Source organism: Stegostoma tigrinum, chromosome 13, assembly GCF_030684315.1.
Source record: "Stegostoma tigrinum isolate sSteTig4 chromosome 13, sSteTig4.hap1, whole genome shotgun sequence".
NCBI classification, from domain to species: domain Eukaryota; kingdom Metazoa; phylum Chordata; class Chondrichthyes; order Orectolobiformes; family Stegostomatidae; genus Stegostoma; species Stegostoma tigrinum.
This window is the reverse complement of record NC_081366.1, coordinates 25,962,326-25,987,178: the sequence shown is the minus strand read 5'-3', so window position 1 is coordinate 25,987,178 and position 24,853 is coordinate 25,962,326. Positions and strand designations below refer to the sequence as shown.

The window sequence follows — 24,853 nt, the reverse complement described above, 5'->3', positions numbered from 1 at the left end:
CCAGCCAAAACTAATTTTATAAAAAACTAAACAAACTTACCAAAATGAACAAAAAAATGTTTTGGAAGGCTTTTTAAAAAATAAATCACCAGTCAGCACCCTCCCTTGGTGGATGATGCATTAGAATTTGTTAAAAACTATACTCCTTGATGTTTAATACTCACTCTGCTCCGCCGTTCAGAGTGAGGCTATTTTTCCTACTATGTTTTCTACCAACAGTTGCCAAGATATTTACAGACTGGTTGATGTTATCATCTAAACCAAGGAGGACAGCATTGATACACAGATAAGAGAAATGTTTCCAACTTCTGTCAGAAAAGGCACATTATGACCTGGTCAGTATGCTATGCTTTCTAATCGTATCCAGCTGTTTAGCATCAAATAAGATTAGGAGATTATCAAATTTCTTGCCCGTTACCTACATGTCAGTATTTGAAACATGAAATAATGTCACATTTTTTGTTAAGCACCAATGCTCTTAACAATTCCTGAGGTAAAATTAATTAGGTGTTCATGCAGATCATTCAGTGTGTTTCATGCATTGTATGTGATTTCCTGAGGAAATTAAGTACTCACATTTCTTCACCAGATTTAATACTGTCATTATTCATGCTCTTTTGCTGAAGCTGCAGAAAAAAAACATAAGATCCTTTAATGTCTTGGACCGGCAGATGAGGACTGATTTAATGAACCATCACACCTATCTGAAGAAAAAATATCATATCTGCATTTTATTAATTTACTTTGAAAACATATTTCAATGAGATTGCACTCTTAAGTTGTCTGCGTTATTATGAGAGCCAATAGAGTAAATGCCAGTGAGTTGAAGGGTTTTTTCATAATTTCTTGAGATCGAAGTGTGAAATTTAATAGTTTGTAGGAACCTCATGAATATTTCAAATTCTCTGTCAAAGAACTTTCAAAGAAATAATTTCAAAGAGATTATATGCCACCAGTTTAGGTCGAGTGACCTGTGTATTATTGACTTTTGACTAACCAAAATCTACACCCTTCTTTAACATCTCAGGATATTCTATTTTATGTGTTTGCTCTGAGTCCCAAGTGGAGCCATGTTTCCTAGTCTGTTAAGTTGTGATGAGCTATGACCCGAAGAATAAAGTCCAGCCACTTGTCTCTTCTGCAGAGCTGGAAAATTTCATTCCTCTTCAAAAGGAAAGCACATTCTAGTGATCCTAACACGAATAATAGAAATCATTCACATATTTATTGGTACTGAAGCAAAATAATGTACTTGCTGGAAATCTGAAATAAAGAGTAGAAAAGGCTGGAAACATTTAATATGGCAGGCAGCGTCGGTGGACAAAAAACATTGCAGGTCAATGATAATTCTTTTCTTTCTCCTCAATGCTTCTTGGCCTTCTACATCCTTTTCCCATTTAGAGTTATTATTTTAGTTTTCCAATACCTGTGGTATGTTGATTTTGAATTAGTGCACAATTTATTGGCACCATTCTTTCAGGAATGCCACCTTGAAGTTCTTCTCTCCTCACCAGTTGGAATTCAGTGTGTCTCTACTAGAATCATAGAATTCCTACAGCATGGAAGCAGGCCATTGGGTCAATCGAGTCCACACTGATCCTTTGAAGAGCACACACCCAACACTATCCTTGTAACCCCACATTTCACATTGCTAATACACCTAACCTGCGCATCCCTGGAATACTGTGGACAATTTAGCATGGTCAATCCACCTAGCCTGCACATCTTTGGACTGTGGGAAGCAACCACAGCACGCAGAAGAAACCCTCGTAGACAGTGGGGAGAATGTGCAAACTCCACATAGACAATTGTCCAAGGCTAGAATCGAGCCCAGATCCCTGGTGCTGTGAGGCTAACCACTGAGCCACTGTGCGACCCTACCTTCTATCTTGATCATCTTGGTTACTTTCTACTTCCAATCTCGTATTTGATCAAGTATCTTTAAAGAAAGCCTTTACATCCACATCCACTTCCTTAGCATTTGTCCCTATCTCCACCTGTTCCATGTGGATCCAACTATATTTCCACCCTTCACAGCCACCCATGATTACAAACATCTTCCAGACATGTAGAATTCCTCACTTTGCTGTTCTTGCTACATTCTCAAATCTTAATGCTGTGTATTGCCCAGTGCATACTCTTGACATCTCTCGTAAATGGCACTGACTCACTTAATTTCAAAACTGTCTGAGCCTTTAGTTTCATTTCATCCATCATCTCATGTGGAGCTTTAATATTCCTTTTCCTTTTAGATGTGAAAGATTGCAGGATTCAACAAGTCACAGATACTAACACCCCTTTGTATGTCTTCTACTTCACTTCCCTCAGAGCCCATCTCCTTGAATATCTTTCTCTTTTCAAGTATTCATAGAACCTTCTGACCTTCCCCTCTCTGACTTTGGATTATCTCTCCTCAGCAAAGGCTCTATCTTTATGTCGACCTCAAAAAATTTCACATTTGTCAGGATATTGAGACCTTCTTTCATTGACTCTGCTTTTGCATCCACTTCTTTGGTGCAGAGACTTTCCCTAACACAGCAAAATCTTTTACCCATCTCCAAAACACTCCATATACCTCTACCACGCCTTAGTCTCTTAACATCTCCAGATCTTTTCATTAAAAACTCTGCTGTGGCATTGGCATAACATCAATTTCTATCTTCCCCTCACTCAGCCTAATTCTGACAAAGGCCAATGTGAAGTGATAACTCCATTTCCAGTTCACAAATTTTGTTTGATCTGTTGAGTTCTTTTCGGTGTTATGTGTTCTTAATTACAGATTTAATTGAACATCTTTGCTGGAATTCTCATAGTTCATCAAAGATAGCCGCAAGTTAAAATGATTATCTTGCTTCACATGAGATAATGTCAAATTCCACTCTAATGGTATTACAGTTGGGAATAATGGTAGGCAGAGGATTCCAGTTTGATGTGTCCTATTTCGGAATCTAATCCAATTTTGACATAAGGGCCTAAAAGAGGCTTTGCACCCTCAATTTGCATGTACAATGAGTCTAGTATCAGTTTGAGGAGCAGACTTCAGACACATACTGACAACTCCTAATCAATATGGCAGATGGTGTTGAATGGTGATTTTCAAGCCACCTCTAAAACAGGCAAAGGAGAATCCAATGTTGTAGCCCACAGTGTATCTTTACTAAATTATTTGTGGAAAAAAAAGTTTTCTACCTATTAAAAGTGTAGTGATCTTTGATGAAGAAAATTAAAACAAGACTGGCCTACAGTGGCCTTATGGTCAAAACGGCTGATAGTACAAAGTGTAAAGTTGCTGCCACCCATGAAGCTAAAACACAATACACTTTAATCAAGGGAATGTGAGACGGATGATGCTATGATAGCTTCATGAATGATGTAATGGCATCTTGTTTGTAAAAATAAGCTCTTGCTTCTCTCAGCACACAAAACATAACCAGTTCACTGAGAGTTAGCAATGGTTTTCATGGTTATAACCACAACTGGGTTGAAAATATATTTATGGCTCATGATTTTTTTCTTTGATTAAATAGCTGAATTACTTATTCAACTGTCTGTGTGGTACAAAGATTTACTGACTGTCTTAGCTTTATCTGCAGTTTATAATAATCTCACACAATTCAAGCATAACTTTTCTTGGCATACATCTGTGTTAATCATGATCGGGCTGCAAGAACAGCACATGTCAACTTTATTTTGCTTGAACTTGTATAGGGAATAGTTCAGTTTTATGTGATTTTTAGACATAAGCTCATCATTAAAGCTTTAACTGTGTACTGACTATAATATACCACAATTCATAAACCACCATAAGAATGAGAATTATGTTATGGGCCAGACCAGGCCACCTCAAATATATTAAGTAGATAGCCTAGACCCTGAGCTCCTCTTCTTTTAAAGGCAAGCGCCAGGCAATTCATTTCAGATGCAATTCAATTGATCAAACTACCAGATTTGAAGCAAAACACATTTCATTCATACTCTATCGTTAAAATGCAATAATTTTTTTTAAAAAAATCAGCATAGCTGCAACTGTATTGGAAAACATAGCAGAATAATAGATTATTTTACTACTAAACAGTCACTATTCCAAAATAGTAACATACCGTAAACACCTGCTTGACAGAAGGCAAATTCAGAAAAATAGATTGTCTTGTATGCAATTCCAGCAGCAGGAAGAGAATCCCAGCTTTTACTTGTAACTGAGAGATGTAAAAACAGTTTCCACTTCTTCAAGACCCCAACAGCAACTGAAAACTAGAACTAAAAATCCTGGTTCTGTGAAAGCTTGACCACGCCCATTCAGGTGCTTCTATTGTTCTAACTTAAAACCAAAACCCTAAAGGCCTCACAAATTATTTACACTAGTGGCTCTGTAGAGACTGCTCAGTGCCTCTATCTTAAAACCTCTCTTAAAAAAGGACACAACACAGCTCTTAAATCCATAGTATCATCAAATTATTTCAAATTATAGAAGAATGTACTTCTATAAGGAGCAACGGTCCACAAGAGATCGTAGGCATCCCTCTCAATCAGAGAAATGATTAGGCCTGTATCATTTAAGGGTAGCTCCTCCATAAGCATTGGGTAAATTGAGAAGGGAGGCGTTTAACAATTACCACAGCTGATACTTGGACTGAAACTACCTTGTCGGCTTTAATCTGCACCACACTCTAGTCACCTAGCTAACTGATTCCAAAGATAAAAACAGACAGTATTTGCCAGTTAAGGAGGAAGAAGTGTTCCAAACTGCCAGTGAAAAGAATGATAATGCATAAGCCCAATGAGACTCATTGAAAAGTCCATGGGAATTAAATATTAACTTCCATCTACCTACACATATTGATCACATTTGTAATGACTGGATGGTTTTCCTTGTGAGAGGAAGGCCTTATTCCAAGCTAGCTATATGATTGGATGACAGTCACTCACACATAAGTCATGTCTCCAGGGGCCAGAGATAACAAGATGTGGAGCTGGATGAACACAGCAGTCCAAGCAGCATCTTAGGAGCAGGGAAGCTGACGTTTCAGGCCTACACCTGCTATGTGTGTTCATCCAGCTCCACATCTTGTTATCACAGATTCTCTAGCATCTGCAGTTCCTATTATCTCTGATCCAATTTTAACCTCACTGAGAAGGATGCCTAACCTGAAGAAGCCACCCGCCTCCCTCTGGACAAACCTCAGGGGATCTCTCTCCCACCGCAACTCCTCTCCATCTATCTTCTCCTCTATCCATCTTCGGTCCGCCTCCCTCTCTCCCTATTTATTTCAGAACCCTCTCCCCATCCCCCACTTCTAATGAAGATTCTAGGCCCGAATCATCAGCTTTCCTGCTCCTAAGATGCTGCTTGGCCTGCTGTGTTCATCCAGCTTCACACTTAGTTATCTCGGATACTCCAGCAACTGCAGTTCCTATCATCTCTCTACAGGGGACAGACCTGGTCAACTCACATCCAGCCTATGTCTGGGACAGTGGCTTGAATAAAGAGAGCTCTGAGAGCCGTGGAAGGGAAATGAAACAGTTGACAGGATAGGAGGTACACATGAATGTGATGAAGTAAAGGATTTGTTACACATCCCTCATTTCTCTTCTTGAACTGGGGCAGTCCATTTGGTGAAGATACATCTTTATTGCTGCTGGAAAGAGATTTTCATGATTTCAATATCTCAAGAGTAAAGGAACATCAATATTCCTAAGATAGGGTATGTCTTGGAGGGTAATTTGTAGGTCCTGGTGTTCCCATGGGTGTGCTGACCTTTTCTTTCTTGTTGGTAGGGTTTTAAATGCCCATCAAAGGAGCCATAGTGAGTTGCTGCAGTGCATCTTGTATACATGACACAATAGTGCTAGGGTGTGTCGGCAGTGGAAGGAATGAACATTGATTTTAGCTAACGTTTGCCAATCAATGAAGCATTTTTGACTTGGATGGCATGGAGCTCCCTCAATGTAGTTGGAGCTACGCTCATCCAGCTAAGTGGAGAATATTCCATCACACTCCTGGCTTGTGTCCTACAGGTGGTGAACAGGTCGAGGAGAGGCAGGAGGTGAATCACTCACTTCAGAATTTCAAGTCACTGACCCACTATTGTAGCTGTAGCCTTACTGGTCCAGTTCAGAATTTAGCCAATAGTAACTCTTGAGGATGTTGTTAATGAGCTAGTCAGTGATGATAATGTCATGGAATGTCAAAGACGGGCAGGCAGATTCTCTTGTTGGAGACAGTCATAGACTGATGTTTGTGTAGTGTGAATGTTACTTCAGTCTGTTTCAAAATCAGAGGTGTTGTGATTGGTTTTGAACGTGATGCAACCACCATCAAATATCCCCATTCTAACATTATAATGCCCTTGCGTTACTGAAAAATTTGAGTATAATTTTATTTTGGACATTACGGTGAGAAACTTCACACCAATGTCCTGAGACTGAGATCATTGTTCTCTAGCCATCACAATCACGCTCCTTAATGCTAAATATGACTCCAATAAGTGCAGAATTTTCCCTCTGGTTTCCGTTGACTCCAGCTTTACTAGGGGTCTTCGATGCCTTACTTGGTCTAGTGTTCCCTTGATGTTAAGAGCAGCCACTTTCAGCTCACCTCTGGAGCTCAGTTCTTATGACTGTGTGTGGAGCAAGGCTGTAATGGTTTCAGGAGCTGAGTGTCTCTTGTGGAACTCAAACTGAGCTTCAACGAGCAGGTTATTGCTGAGCAAGTGCAACTCAACAATAGCTACCACCACATTGCTGATAATCAAGAGAAGGCTGATCGGTTGGGAATTGATGGGCTAGAGTTATGCTTTTTTTTGGAGAGAACATGCCTGGACAATTTTTGACATTATTGGGCAGAAGCCAGTATTGTAGCTGTACTGAAACAGCTTGACCAAGGGTACAGTTATTTCTGGAGTAATATTCTTCAGTACTATTGTTAGATTATTGTCAGGCTTCAAAATCTTTGGCATATCCAACAGCTTCAAAATATATATATCTTTAAAGGTCTTTTTTAAAGATTTTCTCAATTGCTAGTCTGTGTTTTTGATATTTGGGCACTTCTTATTAGTTTGTAGGTGCCTTTCTTTCATTTTACTAACACATTTATTTGGTAATGCAGTCACATAGTAACAACACTTCTGTACTTGCTTTGACATAGGTGGTGTTTGGACTCATACAGAAATAGAATGAAAAGAACTTACCAACATCTTCAACAATTATTATCCCTTTATTAAACTTAAAGTCATAACAGACAAGGAGCGGATCCATTTCCTCGGCACCACAGAATTTCAATTGCCGTAAGATGCCAAACATAATTCAGCAAAAAAGATTTTTTTCCAAAATAACTGACACATCTACACACAAAAAGCCATCACCCAAAAATGCCTTCCATGGACTGGTGAAGTTACAGCTAATGTGTTTCCAGCATTTCTACACAAATCTGAAAGATTTTAGTGGACAGTTACCTTGGGTTTTAATTTTGGATTTGATTTTAACAATGAACATACTGTTCATGATGAGGGCAACCATGATACTTTTCCACATGTGGTAGTTCTTGAACTTTTGCAGCCTTAGCTAGAGAGACCCCATTCATTTGCAAGGAATTGATCACCTCATTGATTTTATGTTTTCCTGCTTCTTACTTAGCTAAAGATTCCTTTGACTGGTTTAAAAAGATTCTCGCGATTTTGCAGTATTCCTTTGTCCATCATCCCTTGCTGGCTCCCTCACATCACCTTTCCCACTCATCCTCTTCACCACAATGCAATCTCCCTCCCATCTGCTTGCAACCTTCTTGCCTCTACCTTTTGTGCATCTGGCCTGTAAAACTCACCTGCTGAACCCTCTCCCTGCTCTTGTTATCTCCCTCTGCACCAGTCTTGCAGCCTAACTCCAACCACAAATGTGAAGTTTCTCTTTACCACACCTTGCAGTCTTTGCTTGCAACTCTTATAGCTCTCCATTTGCAGTTTTCCTCCCCCCATCCATCCCCATGCATATCTTCACTCATCTATGGGTGGCCCCAGACCATAGCAAAGATGGAGGCATGTGTTTTCCTCAAGGTGGATAGTGGAAGTCAAGAAAGCTCAATCTCAAGAATTACCAGCTCCAGAGGTGTAAATGGTACTGCTGGGGTTGACGTTGGCTGAATTTGGGCCAACCAACCCCAGAAAAAAAAACCTGGCCCCAACCACTTGACCTGATGACTATAGAGATGGTCTTTTTACAAGGCTTTCCCTGATATTGTGGGGCTTAATCACAGCTGCAATTAAAACAGAATGGCTATCAGCCCCCAAACACAAGCTCCCCATGCTCTATCCATGCCCCATCATACCCCAAAACAGAAATCCCATTTTGATTCCTGATGCCCCCTTGGTAAGTTATGTACTTAACATGCCCACTATAGGCTTACGTAAAACTGAGCCTGGTGAAAATATATAACAAAATTATTTGCATGGTAAATAGTGGAAGCTGCATGTAATCGACAGAGCTAAATGGTCCCGCATTATCCAATGTGTAAAACCAGTGAACTCTATAGCAGCATTTGTTTGTGTGAAAAGTAAAGCTCTTAAAGAAGTGATTCATTCATAACTCTTTACAACACTAAAATAAAACTCCTTTCTACTGCAGGCAAGAAAAGCATCAATTATCCAAGCTCTTTAAAGTTTCAAGACCTGAAGGGTAAGGCTCTTGAAACCAGTTAACCTTTTGTAAACAAATATTGTGAAATTGATCAAGATCAAAGGCCCAGAGCTGTCAATTAAGCACGGCTCAACCTTTGTAATGGTTGCCTGGCTTCTGGGTCAAGCTTCATTATGCATGTTTGGTTGAGAGCTGAAACATTATAGTGTTAAACCAGCTGTTTGGGGTGTGGGAGTATGTTGCACGAGGTGGGGTGGGAGGGGTGGACAAGGGTTTTTGGAATTCCCGTTCAAAATCTTTCATCTTTATGTTGCCATGAAAGCAGGCCTGGCTTCAGAATAATCATGTCAGAGTGTGAGCATCTCTGGCTAAACCAGAATTATTGCCCATCCCCAGTTGATTGAAAGGTTGAGACTAGGGATGGGCAGTTTGGAAGCCAGGTGGACGGGGATAGGTTCTTGCAGAAGATATCAGTGACTTTAATGGGGGTGAAGGTCACGAGGGAGGTAGGCCTGAGGGTGAGAATACTGTGGAGGCCCGGGGGCCCTGAGGTGGGGGCAGAAGCCTGGTTGTGGTAAGGGGGATTTTTGAGAGTTGGTTGGGAGGAGAGGATGGCATAATTGTGTGTCATAGAGGTGTATATCAGAGATTTGTGGAATCAAACAGAAGTGGGCTCTTCTGCCAAGATCAGAAACTTGAATTTGGGAGAGCAGGTGTCTGTGAGGGGAATTGCTGGCCTATGGTCAGCACGGAGTAAGGTTGAAAGCAAGGGGGTATGTTTGAAGAAATCAAAGGCCTCATGAGAAGGGAAAATATGAAGCTTTGTTTGGGAGGAGGAGAGTGAGTGAGGCATGAAGTAAACAGAAGACTTGTGGAGGAAGGATGGAGGAGCATTATATAAGAAGGTTTCTGAAAGCTATCATACTGGTTCAAGGAGAGAGATGGCAAGGCACTCACCTCCAAGATCCATCAGCTCCTCACCTGGATATTGCTGCCAAGTATTCTGAAGTGTAGAAAATGTTATTTTCTACATTGTGCAGAATGGTGTGGAAATAAGTTGAAATTGTGTGTAGGTTACTTTAAGATATTGCTCGATTAGTTCATGTATTGCTTGTCAAATATATAAGCTAAATCATTTATAATTTATGCCGTTGCACCAAAAAATTCATTAAATTGTCAATTGAAACATTTGCCAAGTGTAGGGGGATTATACTATCTACTTTTAACAACAAGGAGTTGCATTGTTTTGATATGAATACACTTTATTGTGGGAGCGGATGCTGGCAGTAAAGGTGTACTCCTGAATTATTTAGTTGCCTTTTCATTGTGGCGGTATTGACAGATATCAAAAGCACAGTTGAAAGCATAACACTCTGCTGAATAAGGAAAAGACCTAATCTATGAGCACAAGACAGCAGCAGCTTGACACCTGTTGCCAAACTTGACTTATTGATGAGAATCTATGATAGAATGATAGATGATATTGAAATGGCAAAATTAGCTGCACTGCAAAAGAAAATGGATTCGCCATTAATAAATGGGGTGTTAGAGACTCAGAAAATGAGAGACTAACAAGGGAAATGGAAGTCTAACAACCCTTGCACGAATAGTCTTAGAAAGTAACTATAGAAGGCATGACACTGAAATTAAATGCTGAATTTTGTTTTAACAGGTTAGTCTCAAAAGCATTCTTTCAAATTACTACAACATTTCAAAATTGGAGAACTTGTGCATATACCGTGTCCTATATCTTTCAAATGAACTGTGCAATTTCACACAAATGGTATAAAAACATTGCCGAATAAAGTTGCAATGATAAATTCAAACACCATGATAAACAATGCCCCAGCTGGTGTTGCAAGCTCTTGTTCACAATAACACTATGAGGTAAAAATATAAATAAAATTGCATAACCTCAGATATTTGGCACACATACCTACCTACATGTCACTTAGTGTTATGACATTTATCATCACATACATAAATGTGTGTTACTCACATTTGTGTCCTCAATTATTGTTGGGAAAGAAATGTTTCTACTCTCCACTGAAGGGTGTACACCTCAATTCTTTTCCTTAATATTTCCAAAATCTCACTAACGTCTTCTGTGATAAGCTGGGTGGCCTGTTTGGCTTTATTCCAGATTTGTATGAGTACGTATTTTATCCAGCTAGCAGCATTCAACAGTAATTTAGAAGTAATGATCTCATCTAATCTGTTGCTCCACCCAACAGGAATACACAGTGCTCTTCATTGACAATGTGATGTAATTCAGATGAATTGATCTAGCAAAGAAGGAGGGCTCAACAGTTTGTGAAGGGAGGTGGGTGTGTGGGTGCGGGGATTGAACCATCTTCTCCCTGCCCGTTGTAATGCTGTCTGTCAGTGCTCTGATGTTCAGTGATACTAATGCTGTCTCAACCTTATCTGAAATTTTAATCTTACTTTATCTGTGGTGTATAGGTACAACAACTTCAGAAGGTAATAAAGTGCCTCTTGTCAGAATTACACTCTATCTTTTATTTCAATTAATGTCCATAAAATCAAGTAAAATCATCCCCTGTGCTAACTTACCTGTTGAAAAGACCTCTGGGAAGCCATTTTTATTTTCATATCGCTCCCAGATGTTGGAAGATGTTGGGCGAAGACAGACTCATTGGTTGATTTACCAACGACTTCAACATATGTGACAGGAAATATCCCTTTCCGATTTGTCCCTGGGTACTTTCCTTCATACCAGTTCTCATCTATTCTCCTGAGCACAACTACTGATTGGTCCTGAAATAAATCATTATTATTTAAAGCTGTAGTACAATACAGGGACCTTTATTACAGATTTCAGTAACTTGATTCATGGCATTTATAGCCAAAGTAATATTCTCTTTCTTCCGAATTTCCTTGTGACTGGCTGTAAGCACATCCTAGGCAATTTAACATCTCTGTATTTAAATCCATTCTGTGAAGGAGAACACTGAACACAAGTGACCCACTGTGTTTTAGTAAAATATACTCATATTCAAGTAGGCAAAGCCACTAAGCTGGATTGGTATTGGATACAACATTGTAATTCAAGCTGCCATTATAACTATGATATTTCCCTCAAAGTACGGATCCCATGTTTAGCTACTATTTGTTTCACAATTTAAGCAGTGAAAAGCTAATGGTCATTTAACAGTTTAACATAAATCTAACTCCAATTTGACCAAATGCATGCATAATATCTCACCTTTTCACAGTTGACCAGGGATACATTGTCACAATTGTGATGCCTGTGTGAGATGGCCTGGGGTGTTTCTCACTATAATTAAGGATTAATATATCTGTATGGATGGTGTCGCTAGGAGTGGAGGACAGGCTGGCAGAGCTGCAGTGTATTGATAGCCATATGTTAATAGTGGTCGGGTGGGGGAAATGATAAGCCATAAGCTTACACATTATTGTTGCATGGAGTTCTGCTGCTTCTGATGGCCTACAGCATCTCATGGAAGCCCAGTTTTCAGTTGCCAGATCTGCTCAATGTCTGGCCTATTTAGAAAGGTGGTAGTGTCTCACAACACAATGGATGCATCTTCAATGTGAATATGGAACCTTGGCTCCATGAAACTGTGTGAGGTGGTCACTCCCACAGATACCGTCATCTAGATAGATACACCTGGGACAGGTCAAGTAATTTTGTCCCTCTTATTGATTCCCTCACCAACTATTGCAGATACAAGCTAACAACCATGTCCTTTAGGAAATGGGCCAGGTTAGCCAGTAGAGGTGGTACTGAGCCACTCTTTGTGATGGACATTGAAGTCCCCCACCCAGATTACATTCTGAGTCCTTATCACTTTCATTGCTTCCTCCAATTGGTGTTAAACATAGTAGAATGCAGATTCATCACTGCGGGTGGGCAATAGTTGCTCATCTACTGCAAGAAAGAACAGCAAATTTCCTTCCGTAAAGGGCATCTCTGAAACTGACTCATTGTTGTGACAATCAATGGTAGGTACATCACTATTAAATTAGCCACATTAATTCCAGATTGAATTCATGTTTAACCATCTGCTATGATGGGATTTAAACCCAGGTCCCCAGAAGGTTAATTTGCTCGTGATGAATAGTCGAGTGACATTTACACTGCACATTACTTCCCTTGAAGAAATAAATCCGCCAGCCTTACCTGGCCTGGGCTGCATGTGACTTCAAACCAACAAGAATGTCATTGAAGTGGCCACAGGGCCAGGAAAAGGTTTCTCAAATAGTAAACCTTAGGGATTAGAATGCACTGCCCAGAAGTGTGGTGGAGGCATGTTCATCTGAGCCATTCAAGAGGGCATTGGATTATTATTTAAATAGAAACAACACACAAGATTTTGAGGCTAGAAGAGGAGATTATCACTAAGTTAAACAGTTCAGTGAGCTGGTGCGGTCATGATGGGCTGAATGGTCTCCTGCAATTTTGTGAATCTGTAAAAAGCAAAGCAGTTAATTTTCTTTCAAGTCATTGCCATATTTCTGTTTAATGAGACCAACTTCAGGTGTTTCCCTTTGATTTTTCCATCCAAATTTTTAATGCCTTCATTTATACCAGGTTTTATTCCATAAACCTTATAAAATATTCCAAGATCTTTGGTTAAAGGCTGGATCAACATGGGTAGCTTACCTTTTCCAGTGGCAGTTCTATGTTAGTCAAGGCAGCAAATCTGAATCTAGCAACTGCAATTTCATCAAGTGCTTTTTGCTCATTTCTCTGTAGGTCAGAAACAGGCTGACAAAAAATATTGCAATCAGGAATATTTTAATATAGAGTAAAGCATGTTATTGAAATTTGTTTTCCAAAAATTGAAGGTATTAAATTTTCTCCAACCTCTACATAGCAAATTGGGATTAAGCCACTCTTGCCATTACACTGGCCTTCATACCAGTTGTGATCCTTCTGTTTGTGGATGAAGACGATGTCTCCCTTTCTGACAGGCAATTCTCTGTGGAAATATTATGGAGTTTCATGTGATTGTACAACTGACCCTTGAAAATGATCAAGTTACCACATGAAAAGAGTTTATTATGCAGAGATGGACTCTCTCAGATGTGTTTGCCAGCAATTAAAGAATAAACTATTTCAATATAACTTCCCTAATGCGAAAAGCTCATGTGCTGTTCTGGAATGTTATTATGCAATCCAAAGAAAAACAAAATGCCTATATATCTGATTAAAATGTGTGGATGGGTGGCCAAAGTCTGATTTTATAGAGCATTTTAGGTCATCTTGTACAGCGTTAACAGGGCTTAAACTGCTCCATATTCCATATAGGACCTCTGCAGTCACCCTTAGAGAAGGAAGATGTTTTAATTTTATTTCTATGGAGCAGGTATGAACAGAACTAATAGGAACTGCAGATGCTGGAGAATCTGAGATAACAAAGGGTGGAGCTGGATGAACACAGCAGGCCAAGCAGCATCTTTGGAGCAGGAAAGCTGACGTTTTGGGCCTAGACCATGTCTGATGAAGGGTCTAGGTCCCAAACATCAGCTTTCCTGCTCCGAAGATGCTGCTTGGCCTGCTGTGTTCATCCAGCTCCACACCTTGTTATCTTAGGTATGCGTAGAGGTGAAGGAATTGAAAAAAGTAATAAATGAATTATGTTCTGAACTAAACACCAGCCCTATGGTAGAGTTGAAAAACAATTGGTAAATGAGGTATTCTTTGTATCATTTCTGCTGCATCATTGGGATCAATGAATGGCAATGGAAATATTTAACTTTTAGGTAAGTGAAGACGCACAAAATTTCACATCTCTAACTTTTTCAAGTCAATTAAAATATTACCTTGATTATGATAGTGCAGATGAAGTTTAATAACCAAGAGTTTTATATACTTATGTTGAGTTACCACAGTTGCTGAGCAAAATGGGCATAGGTGAGAAAGTTAGGCAGTAAGGAGATTCCTGACATTGAGAACAAAATTGAACAATTGAGAGTTGTGAGAGCATGGAATGCGTTGCCAGCAGCAGTTGTGGAAGCAAGGTCATTGGGGTCATTTAAGAGACTGCTGGACATGTATATGGTCACAGAAATTTGAGGGTGCATACATGAGGATCAATGGTCGGCACAACATTGTGGGCTGAAGGGCCTGTTCTGTGCTGTACTGTTCTATGTTCTATGTTCTAAAATGTTCTGTTTTCCAACCAAGTGTTGAACAGTGAGACAAGATTTTTACTAGTAAGCAGTGAGAAGCCCATTTGTATGTATTAGTATTGGCATGTATTAACAGCCTCATTAATATATCATCTCACTTTATTGATATGCATATATCCATGAATGTCCACATTCATTAGTATTTTACCAGTGACAAGGAATGTGATGAGTTGGCCTGCCTAACTTGAGCCTAATTGAATCCCTGATGAACTAATTATTTGTCATTTAAGGGCCTCTTTCCTCTGTTGCTGGCACTTTCCCATTGGTTTGTCAGCTGGGGAGGACACCCAATAAACCAGACAGCATCCCTGTGGACCTGTTTGGGGGTAACTCCTGATCAGACGTTGGGGTATGACCCATGAATGGGGTATGAGCTGACTTTCCTAGCAGATCCCTTCACAGCTTTATGATCATCTGCTCATCCTTGCCTGAATATGCCTCAATGACTCCAGTGAGCCCCAAAATCCACTCCTTTTCTCCATGTTTCCTCAGCGGGTTATTCATTTGAGGCTTTCTGCAATCCAAGTAGTGTTCACCAAATCCTGAGATGGTGCTGGGACTGAACGGCTACTGAATGTTTAATCGACTGGCAGATTTTGGAGCCTGGACATTCTTTCTCAACTGGTGTCTGAAAGCAGCTGACTACTTAACTTACCAGCAGTTCTCTTCTTCAAGCTGTGTCACCAGAAGTGGTGCCTACAGGTAGCCTGAATAGGAGATACCATACATCAGGGCTTTTAAAGCAGGGTGGCAGCTTCTGGCAAGGGTGGGAAGGAGGGGGTGCAGGGATAGGGATGTTAGGATCACTAGGATGAAGGGAAAATGTGATGGGTGAGTAGTGGGGACAATAACCAATGGGCACCGAATTCATGAACAGCAGGCACACCCTGGCAAGCAACAGTGCCACCAGGTGAAACCTGGTAAGCCCAGCACTTGACATAAGTTTCCCCACCTCTGGGAAAAAGAAAACTCCCAGGACAGGAGGAGACCATTGACTGGTAACTTAGACCTCAATTTGACCGTGGTTAGGCAAGCTTCCAGGCATTTCTTTCACCAATGATAAAATTTCCATAGGGAAGGAAAGGCAATAGCCAATGGTCTGCTGTAATTTTATATCTAGCCCACCCATTCAGCTAGCTATCCTGTCCTTAAGGGATAAAACAATCAAGAAACTAAACAAACAGCACTTAGTTACTAACAGATGCATTCCAGCAGCTTTATCACTAAATTAAATCATTCTTTTTTCAAATTTTTAAAACGTTTGACGATATCTATTTACGATATATTAATCACTGCTGATGAACATTTAAAATCCTAAATTTGAGCCAAAGTAAATTTCAGAGCTGATTTTATTTCTCATATTGTCCATCCTCTTTCAATTATTCTTTTTTTAATCTCTTAAAGGAATGGACTCGATCCCAAGATATTGCATCAGCCTGGGTTTTGGATTTAAGCAGTTGGCTTAACCACTGAGTCATACTGATTTAACAGGAGCAGACTCATCGCAGTATCAGGCAATCGATTTATTGATTTCTACTGACCAGCACAAGGACTGTAGCAGTTCAAAGCAAAGACCCACCAATACCTGCTCAGGGCAACAATTGATGGAGAATGGTGGAACTTTGTGTTTTATGAATAGCTGGAGAAGCATTTAACGGGGAAGGAGGGTGGCAGATGGTTACTTGACACCTCCCACCTCCACTCTAAGTCCGTGGTGGGAAGGTCTGTAACCAGCCTTCCTCTCTCACTGCCAGTTCACGTCTTTATATAGCCAATCAATGCCAAGTCCAGAGTGGCATCCTGCAGCCACTGGTATTAACTCAGTGGCAGGTAGGAGTGGTTTACGATATGGGGAACAAGATAAGCAAACACTGGAATGCTTTCTTACAGGTTCCAGAGATGAGTGGTGTTTACATTTAAACATTAAAAATAGGCAGTTTGATCTTCAAGCCTGTTCCGCATTAAATTTGATCAAGGCTGATCATCCAAATTAGCACCCTGTTCCCGCAAATGTCCCATAATATTTGACCCCTTAGTCCTAGGAACTATATCTTTCTAATTCTTGAAAGTATTCAATATTTTGGCCTCAACCACTTTCTGTGGCAGTAAGTTCCACAGGCTCACCATTCTGTGGTTGAAAAAAAATTCCCCTCATCCCAGTCCTAAGTGTCCTACCCTGCATGTTTAGACAGTGATGCCGGTCTGAGCTCCCTATTAATTGGGAGCATGCTTCATGCATTTACTCTGTCTAATCCTGTTAGAATTCTCTAGGTTTCTGTGAGATAATGCCTCATTCTTCTAAATGCCAATGAATAAAGTCCTAACCAATCCAATCTTTCTTCATTGTCAGTCTGGCCATCCCAGGAATCAGTCTGATAAATCCTTGTGACACTCTCTCCAGAGCCAAAACATCTTTCCTCATATAAAGGAGACCAAAGCTGCACACAATGCTTCGGATGTGGTCTCACCAAGGCCCCAGCTGTAACAAGGTATCTCTACTCCTGTACTCAAATCCTCTTCCTATGAAGGCCAATATGCCACTTGCTTTCTTGGCTGCCTGCTGCACCTACATGCTTACTTTCAGCTGTTGGTGTACAAGGACACCCAGGCTTCATTTCACCTCCCCCTGCCCCAATGTATTGTCATCAGGTAATAATTTTCCTTTTCTTTTGCTAACGAAGTAGGTAAGCTCCCATTTATCCTCATTGTACTTCATCTGCCGTGCATGTGCCCATTCACTCAATTTGTCCCAATCATCCAAGTTCAAAGGCTCTAACTTCCTGATCAAGGGACCTAATATTGAGAAGCGGGGGTCTGTTGAAAGGTGCCACTGCTCACCTGCACCTCAATCCAATCCCACCGCTTTATAGACCCTTCCAACTGCAGATTCCGATGCCAATACCAATGATCATATTATTGTATTGATTTGAATACCTGTCAGTGAAAAGTTGAAAAAAGAAATAGTAAAGGTATAAACCTTAAAGTAATTTTTGACACAATGTCAGCTACTTGTGCAAAACCCTTGTTGAATATTTACTGGAAGGGAAGTTTGTTTCATTCTCTACAGGCGCACATATACGTTAATACATGTCAACAGTATGTTCAAAATTCTTTAATTAATAAAAGATTATTGAAACTCACTTTGACGTGTGACCATGGAAATCATACTTCGCTCTTACAGTCAGTTCCTGGAAGAATAAAATTCAAAGAAAAAAAGATAACCTTTTTAATATAGAAAATGTCTGATTATCTTGGTCTCGAAATTAATCTGGATTGGTGACACATCATCAACACTTGGCTGAGCCAAGTGAAGGAATAATGGCCAGTCATTATGATAAACCTTATGAGCAAAGACATCGATGCTGGGCATCCTGCCCCACTGGCAGATGATCTTGAGCAATTCATGAGATGGGGGACTGGAATGGCCCCTCTCACTCAATCGGGTGGTATTGTACTTACGTAGCATTGGCTGTGGGAGTAGGGCAATATTGCTGGAGAATGCTCAGCTGAACTGGCCCGGCACCGACCCGCTTATTTTCAGCTATTTGCTTCATGGGCCCCTTTGTCAAGCAATAGATTAATAAATATTTAGGAAGAATAAAATTGACCTGGGAAATCTGATTGAAGGTCTACAAATGAGAAAAATTGCAGTAGATATAATGAAGCCAGTGCAGTGCTAAATTAGTGTGCTTTGCCCCTCTTTTTACCCCTGACAAGTTAGGTACAACAACCTATCACTTTTCATCCTTCTTATTTTTGTTTATGGTCATTCAGAACTGGAAGATTTACAGTACTCTGGGTAATTATAATACTGTGTATTATTTAGTCTTCCATATTGTCACTTTTTTTCTTGAATATCAAAGAAGTGCATAATAATTAAAACCTTCTTTATATTATACTATAAAAGTTATGGACACCACCTACCATTGTGGGTCCATTGAATCTCCATCGGTGTATGACTATGTGCTCTACATAGAACATTCTTGGACACTTCTGTCATAAATGAATCAGTGTGTCTTTGGATTAACAGATTACATCATACAGTGGTATGTTTCTAGGGTGTGAAGCTGGATAGCTCACAGGGCGGAAGCAAAAGCCAAAAAAGTTGCCGCAATTGCATTCATTTAATTGTTTCCTCATTGTACAGGACAGAAATTATCTATCTTAAATGAAAACAGGACTATATAGAATTCTCTGGTGGATGGGACTGTGTTATAAAACAGGATTCCAAGCTTGGGATTCCAATGGCAATATGAACTTCACTGGAATCTCAAACTCCCAGGTTTTTGAGAAGTATCTTTGAGGCCTGAGTGAGGTGTTCTCAGAGATTCCAGTGCCATACCAATTTGTCAAATCTTAGTGTTGTGATCTTGCTTAAATAGATTTCAGTAGACTCCTGCTTGTATCTGGTTAATTTCACGACATGGTGAATGGGTGGAAATAGGGGTTGATAACAAAAGACCAAAATGAGGGACCTGATGGAATTACCAAAGTCCAGTCTCAGGAAGATTGGGCTGCAACATCTGCAAATTGTATTCCATGTTGTTATGATGGTATTTGCTCATGAAAGTTTTTGAAGACTTAAAACTAGAAGATTGTAAATCTTGATTCATTTGAAATTTGAGGATATTCCTTGACAAAAGTGACCCAAAGTATCCTCTCAGTGACTTTTCTGAAAAAAAAGTTACTCAAATGACACTTTGGGACACTTTGTTTAAAGACCATTTCTGAAAGTCACATGACAACCTGATTGTTTGAACTTGTTTACTGGAAGCTATGTGGCTTCAGTTAACTGCTGGGACTTACTGGATGTCACATGACTGAATTTATGGCTGTCAGGTGTAGAGGCTATTTGGTATGATTTTGAAGTTCAGTTGGGATGTGACCTACGAAGTGATAACACTGCCAATTCAACCTACCAGCTTTGTCACCTACCATAGAAATTCTCTGGTGGATTCCTTTTGTGAGAGCTGAAAAGTCAAAGCAGCCACTCTGCCTAGAAGATTCTGAAAGATTACCTCTCTTTGTTGCCTGAATACATTGTATCCGAAAAGATCCCAGTGACAACCGTATCTGTCTCATAAAAATCATCAGTATCCAGTGACACACATCCAAATGTGCAAGGATGCCCAACTAAAAGCCATTTGGAACATTTCTCAACTTATCTTTTATCCTCTGAGAATTGATTCCAATGTTTTGATGCATTTGTCCAATGTGCTCATTTCCAAAATTGATCATTGCAAATGTCTCTTACTTTTGCTTTAATAAGGAAAGTTTCCTCGTCGGTGATTTGTTGGGTATGAGTTCAAGTTGGGAGTAAGATTTGGCACTTCTGAAATTTAAAATCGAAGTTTTAAAACTAAATTATTTAAGATTTATGGCCTTTGATTTGGCTCCTAGCAGATATGACCTGATTGAATTTGGTCTGATTTGAAGATTGAAGTAAAGATACCATTGTTTTCTGGTTGTCTCGCTGGCTGTTCAAAAGGGCAGGTTAAGATCAGCAAGGTAGCAGCATCAAAAGTACTGAGTGTCTGGTCTCATTTAAATTGTTGGAAACCAAGGACAGTCATTGAAACTTTAAAGTTGGGATCACTGCCTGTGATAATTGGCAATGTAGCTAATATCTTTTAACTTGCAGGAAGTGATTTTAAAAAAAAACACATTTGTATTGCTGCCACACATTTCCTGTTGTCAACTGATAAATCAATAGAATATTAAAAATATGACGCACTGTAACAGAGACCCTCACAAAATATTGGATTGTTTGAGATAGAGAATTACAAAGAAGTCACCATATTCCATGAATTTCCATTTATCCTGAATAATGTAGTTCAAGCAATACTGTGCAATCTGTTCATTCTTCAACACTGAGATAGCACAGAATAAATTGTTTACACAAAATGCCTTTTGCAGCAGTTATGACAACAGCTATTGGTACAAAATGCAAAAGCAGCTAAAGATATTCAACCTAAAAAGGTTTAGACTAATCATCCTATTACCATATTTAGTTGCTGTCTTCGCTCATGCGTCTCCTCTGGTGGCTTTGGCTTTTGGGACTGAAAATGCAGATCTGCAGGTTTGGGTGCATCAGCCAGGGACAGTTCTGCTGGATGAGGAAATAACATATGAATTCAATTGTATTTTAATTACAGTACCATGGATAAAAATCCACTTGGGTGATTTGAAATGTTATTAATTAGGAAAATTCTCTAAGAAAGTTCACTTTGTCATGTTCTCAGTTCCCTCTCTCTGCTGGGAGTTTCATTCTGTGGAGAGGTAGCTGATTGAATGTTAACAGCTAACAGAGTGATGAAACGCTGAAAGTATTAAGTTCAAGTTCAATCAGCAGCAATGATTTTGCTGTAATATTTGCTGACTTTTAGGCATCTTAAATCTAGGATTTTGCAGTTGCAAGAGTTTGGGTTATATGCATTTCAGAAAAAAAGAACACTGAGCATCTGGTTCCATTTGCACTATTTTCAGGGAGCAGAAAGAATAAAAGAGACAGAAGTAATTTCTGGATGAAATCTCACTTCATCAAATGGGCCAGCTGCCAAATGCATTCTGCACTTTTTTTTCCTGATGCTTAAAATGAACTGCTGGATTCAATATAGAGGCAGGAGAAACAGAAGTCCTATGGGGTGCAGCCAGCCTGCACTTAGTCTTTTCCTCTTCATTTTCCATCCCACCTGTAGATAGGTAGCCGTGCACAGAAGCAGACAGGATTTTCCAGGAATCTGACTGAAGAGTTACATTAGATTGGCTGACTAGCGTCACAGCTAATCCTTGAAGGTCGGCACAGACACAACTGAAATCACAGTTTTGACGGCCCACTTTAGACCATGCTGTACATTTGCACCAGTTTCCAACACAAAATTGATTTCTTAGCCCTCGTGCTTTCAGGATTTCTGGTCACTAACATTAATGAAAAGCTCCAAGTAATTACAAGTCCAGTTTCTACCTTTCCCACTGCCACCAACTTGATAGCCATATCAGCAGCTGGAGAAAAAAAATCTCTTTGTGACTTGAGGCTTTGGTTCCTAATGATATTACATTGTTGCCAACTTTACTTGGCAAATCCTCTCTTCTCCTCCCACCCCTAAGGTACCAATTAATTGGCAGGCTTTGTATTCCTAGTCACCAGTTATCCTATATACAAACAAAAACAGAAATTGCTGGTGAAACGCAGCAGGTCTGACAGCATCGGTAGAGAGAATGCAGAGTTAACGTTTCGGGTCCAGTGACCTTTCTTCGGAACTGGTAGCAGCTTGGAAAAGATGATATTTATGCTGGTGAGGGGAGCTGGAGGAACTGGAGTGAAAGGAGTGAGCGGATGGTTGGAGATGGAGCCCAGAGAGGGAGAGAAAAGGAAGGTTAGGCAGATAAAAGGATTGTTGATAGTAAGCCAGGGACTAGGGGAAGCTAGATGGTGATGACAGAGGCTATGAGTGAGTGAAAATGGATTGGCTAGCCCTGTCATGACTTGGGTTGCTTTCAGCATCCAATGAATCAAGGCACTGATTCCTGGATGAGTAGTACTGATGTATGAAGAGAGACTGGAATGGTTAGAACCATATTCACTGGAGATTAGAAAATAAAATTCCAACAGAGCTAAACAGGGTAAACATGGGAAGGATGTTTCTGATGACTGGGGAGTTCAGAACAAGAGTGACAGTCTAAGGGTATGGGGCCATTTAGGACTGAGATGAGAAAAATGTCTTCATCTAGAGAATGGGAATTTACTGCCACTGAAAGCAGTTGAGGCCACAAGTTTGAATGTTTGCAAGAAGGATGGAGGGACATACTTAGGATTAAAGGATCAAAGGGTATGGGGAGAAAGTGGGAAGTGGCTACTGAGTTATTAAACAGCCATGGTGAAACAGGGTTGAAGAGCCCTGTTCCTATTTTGTATGTTTCTTCCTCTGAAATAGCACTGAAATTGGTTATTAGTAGCAAATACCAGAACAACCACATGTCTCTACTTACTAGAGATAGATGCTTGTGAGACCTCTATCCCCAGATCCCTCGGAGTCAGCAACAGTGCAGGACAGGATGAAGTGTCAGGATTAAGCAGAATATTACTGGGAGAAACAACAGATCTGTACTACATTTGTAGGTTTGTTTAGTATAAATCTGAGTTATGGGCAGTTTTAAATTATCCACTCAAGGGAATATAAGATAATACCTCTCAATTTGTAGCACTAGCCATGACTTACTCCAAGACTAACACTTGACAGCATCTAAGATAAAGCAGCCTATGTGATTCGCTTCCCCAAAAATTTTCATTCCCTGCACTGTTCACATACAGTGGCAGAATGTACCACCTACAAGATGCACTGCAGCAACACACCAATTCTCCTTTGACGGCACATTCCAAAGCTGTGATTTAAGAACTGAAAGGACAAGGCTAGCAGATGCAATGGAGCAGCACCAACAAGTGACCCTCTAAGTCACACACTATCCTGACTTGAAACTATGAGCACAGTTCTTCTGATTGGGTGGATAACACAACTTCAGGAAGAAATGCATGTTGTCAGCATGAATGAACTGTGACCCACTGAGTTTCATTGGTGGATGCCATCTTCTTTACAATGTCCTCCTGCCTCCAACTTCAATCAGCGGGCTGGCATCTCATAAGCAATGGTAGCCATTCCAGAGGAAGGCTGGAATCCTGCTGTCTTCCGCAGGTAGGGAAACAAAATCCTTTCTTTAAAACAAAATACTGAACAATATGTTGGATGGAACATGCTTTTGTGGAAATCACTGCACCTGAGGGGCTGCCAATCCCTGCTAGACCCTTCTCTCCTACCATCATAACACCTGCACACCCCTCATCAAACATTTACACCCCCCCAATTTGCGGCTCAACGGTTGCTTCCTTGTAGCTGACACCTACCTCAATCAATGAGAAACTCTATCCACTCTTGGCAAAATGTCTGCTTAAATGGCCCTTATTAGAGTGTTTCCATTCATCAATGGCTTTCCATTTTCATTGGCTGTCCTGTTCTGATCCCATAATTAGTTAAATTTCACAAACCCAGGAGGGAGGTCTTGGTTGTAGTCAGGGAGTAATCTTCTCATGATCACACTGAACCTCTGCCTCCCTCTCCATCTCTTTGAGCCCAGTCAGATGGTTTCTTCCACCACCTTCCTCCAATGGGGAATTTTACCAGCAGGCGGATAGGAATTGGACAAATCACAGATCCTGCACCTTCACTGGGCCAAATCTTAGGAACACCAACCCTATTAACTCTTGGATGTACCTACACCACAAGGACCATGGTTCAAAAATATAGCCATTACACTAACTTCTTCAGGGCATCTAAGAAGGAACAACAAATGCTATTCTACCCAACAATGCACACATTTTATGAAAGAATTAAAGGGTTCTGCTGTCTCTACATTGACAGCAGCCCAAAAGCAAGGATCAATCCCTGCAGCTCAGCACATAGGCACAAAATGCCCTCAATATTGTACTTTATGTGTAATGTCAATGATTTTGGTGAGATCTGGACACCCACTACACATGCTCAGGCAACTGCAAAGAGCTGCTGGATTCAGGGTAAGTTTGTAAAGGAGAAGGTAATCAGGAGGCCCAAAAGTGAAATTTGATCAAGAATGGGAAGGAACTGCTCATACAGAGCCAGGTGGGTCAGGGCAGAGGAACCAATTTCAGGTGGGTGCTGTGTAAATTCATATGATGAAAGGTGACTCTCAGAAACTAGTGGTTTGTATGGGCCGCTTGTGGAACACTCCTCCGCTCAGACTGCATAAATACAAAATGTCAGAATACCATAGGCAATTAAAATATTACTGTGGCAAAGTTGGCCTAATTTCAGTTTCACGTAATTCCCCCAACTTTATTATAACTGGGATTTACACATAATAATAGGAAAATAGGAAGGCAGCTGAAAATTTTAATTATTATTTTCACTTTGGATTCAAGTCATAGTCTGTTACAGTTTGGAAACAGATCATTTGGCCCAACGTGTTTAGACCTGTTCTGTTTTCTTCCCCTCATTATTTCCCCAAAGAGCTAATT

The 24,853-nt window shown here is 40.2% G+C and overlaps 1 protein-coding gene across 11 annotated transcripts in view; it reads right to left on the bottom strand.

Annotated features, from left to right (window-relative positions):
* The window catches only part of LOC125458562 (sorbin and SH3 domain-containing protein 2-like), a 99,521-nt gene that overhangs the window by 9,953 nt on the left and 64,715 nt on the right, over positions 1-24,853 (bottom strand). For 10 of the 11 annotated variants that reach the window (XM_059650619.1, XM_048543952.2, XM_048543962.2 and 7 more), the window contains 6 exons: positions 20,811-20,917; positions 17,950-17,996; positions 13,481-13,595; positions 13,277-13,381; positions 11,203-11,406; positions 577-626 (listed from right to left, as the gene is read on the bottom strand). In XM_059650619.1, coding sequence (XP_059506602.1) covers positions 577-626; positions 11,203-11,406; positions 13,277-13,381; positions 13,481-13,595; positions 17,950-17,996; positions 20,811-20,917 — 628 coding nt within the window. The remainder of the gene's footprint in view (positions 1-576; positions 627-11,202; positions 11,407-13,276; positions 13,382-13,480; positions 13,596-17,949; positions 17,997-20,810; positions 20,918-24,853) is intronic. The other variant, XM_048543959.2, reaches the window with a different exon arrangement.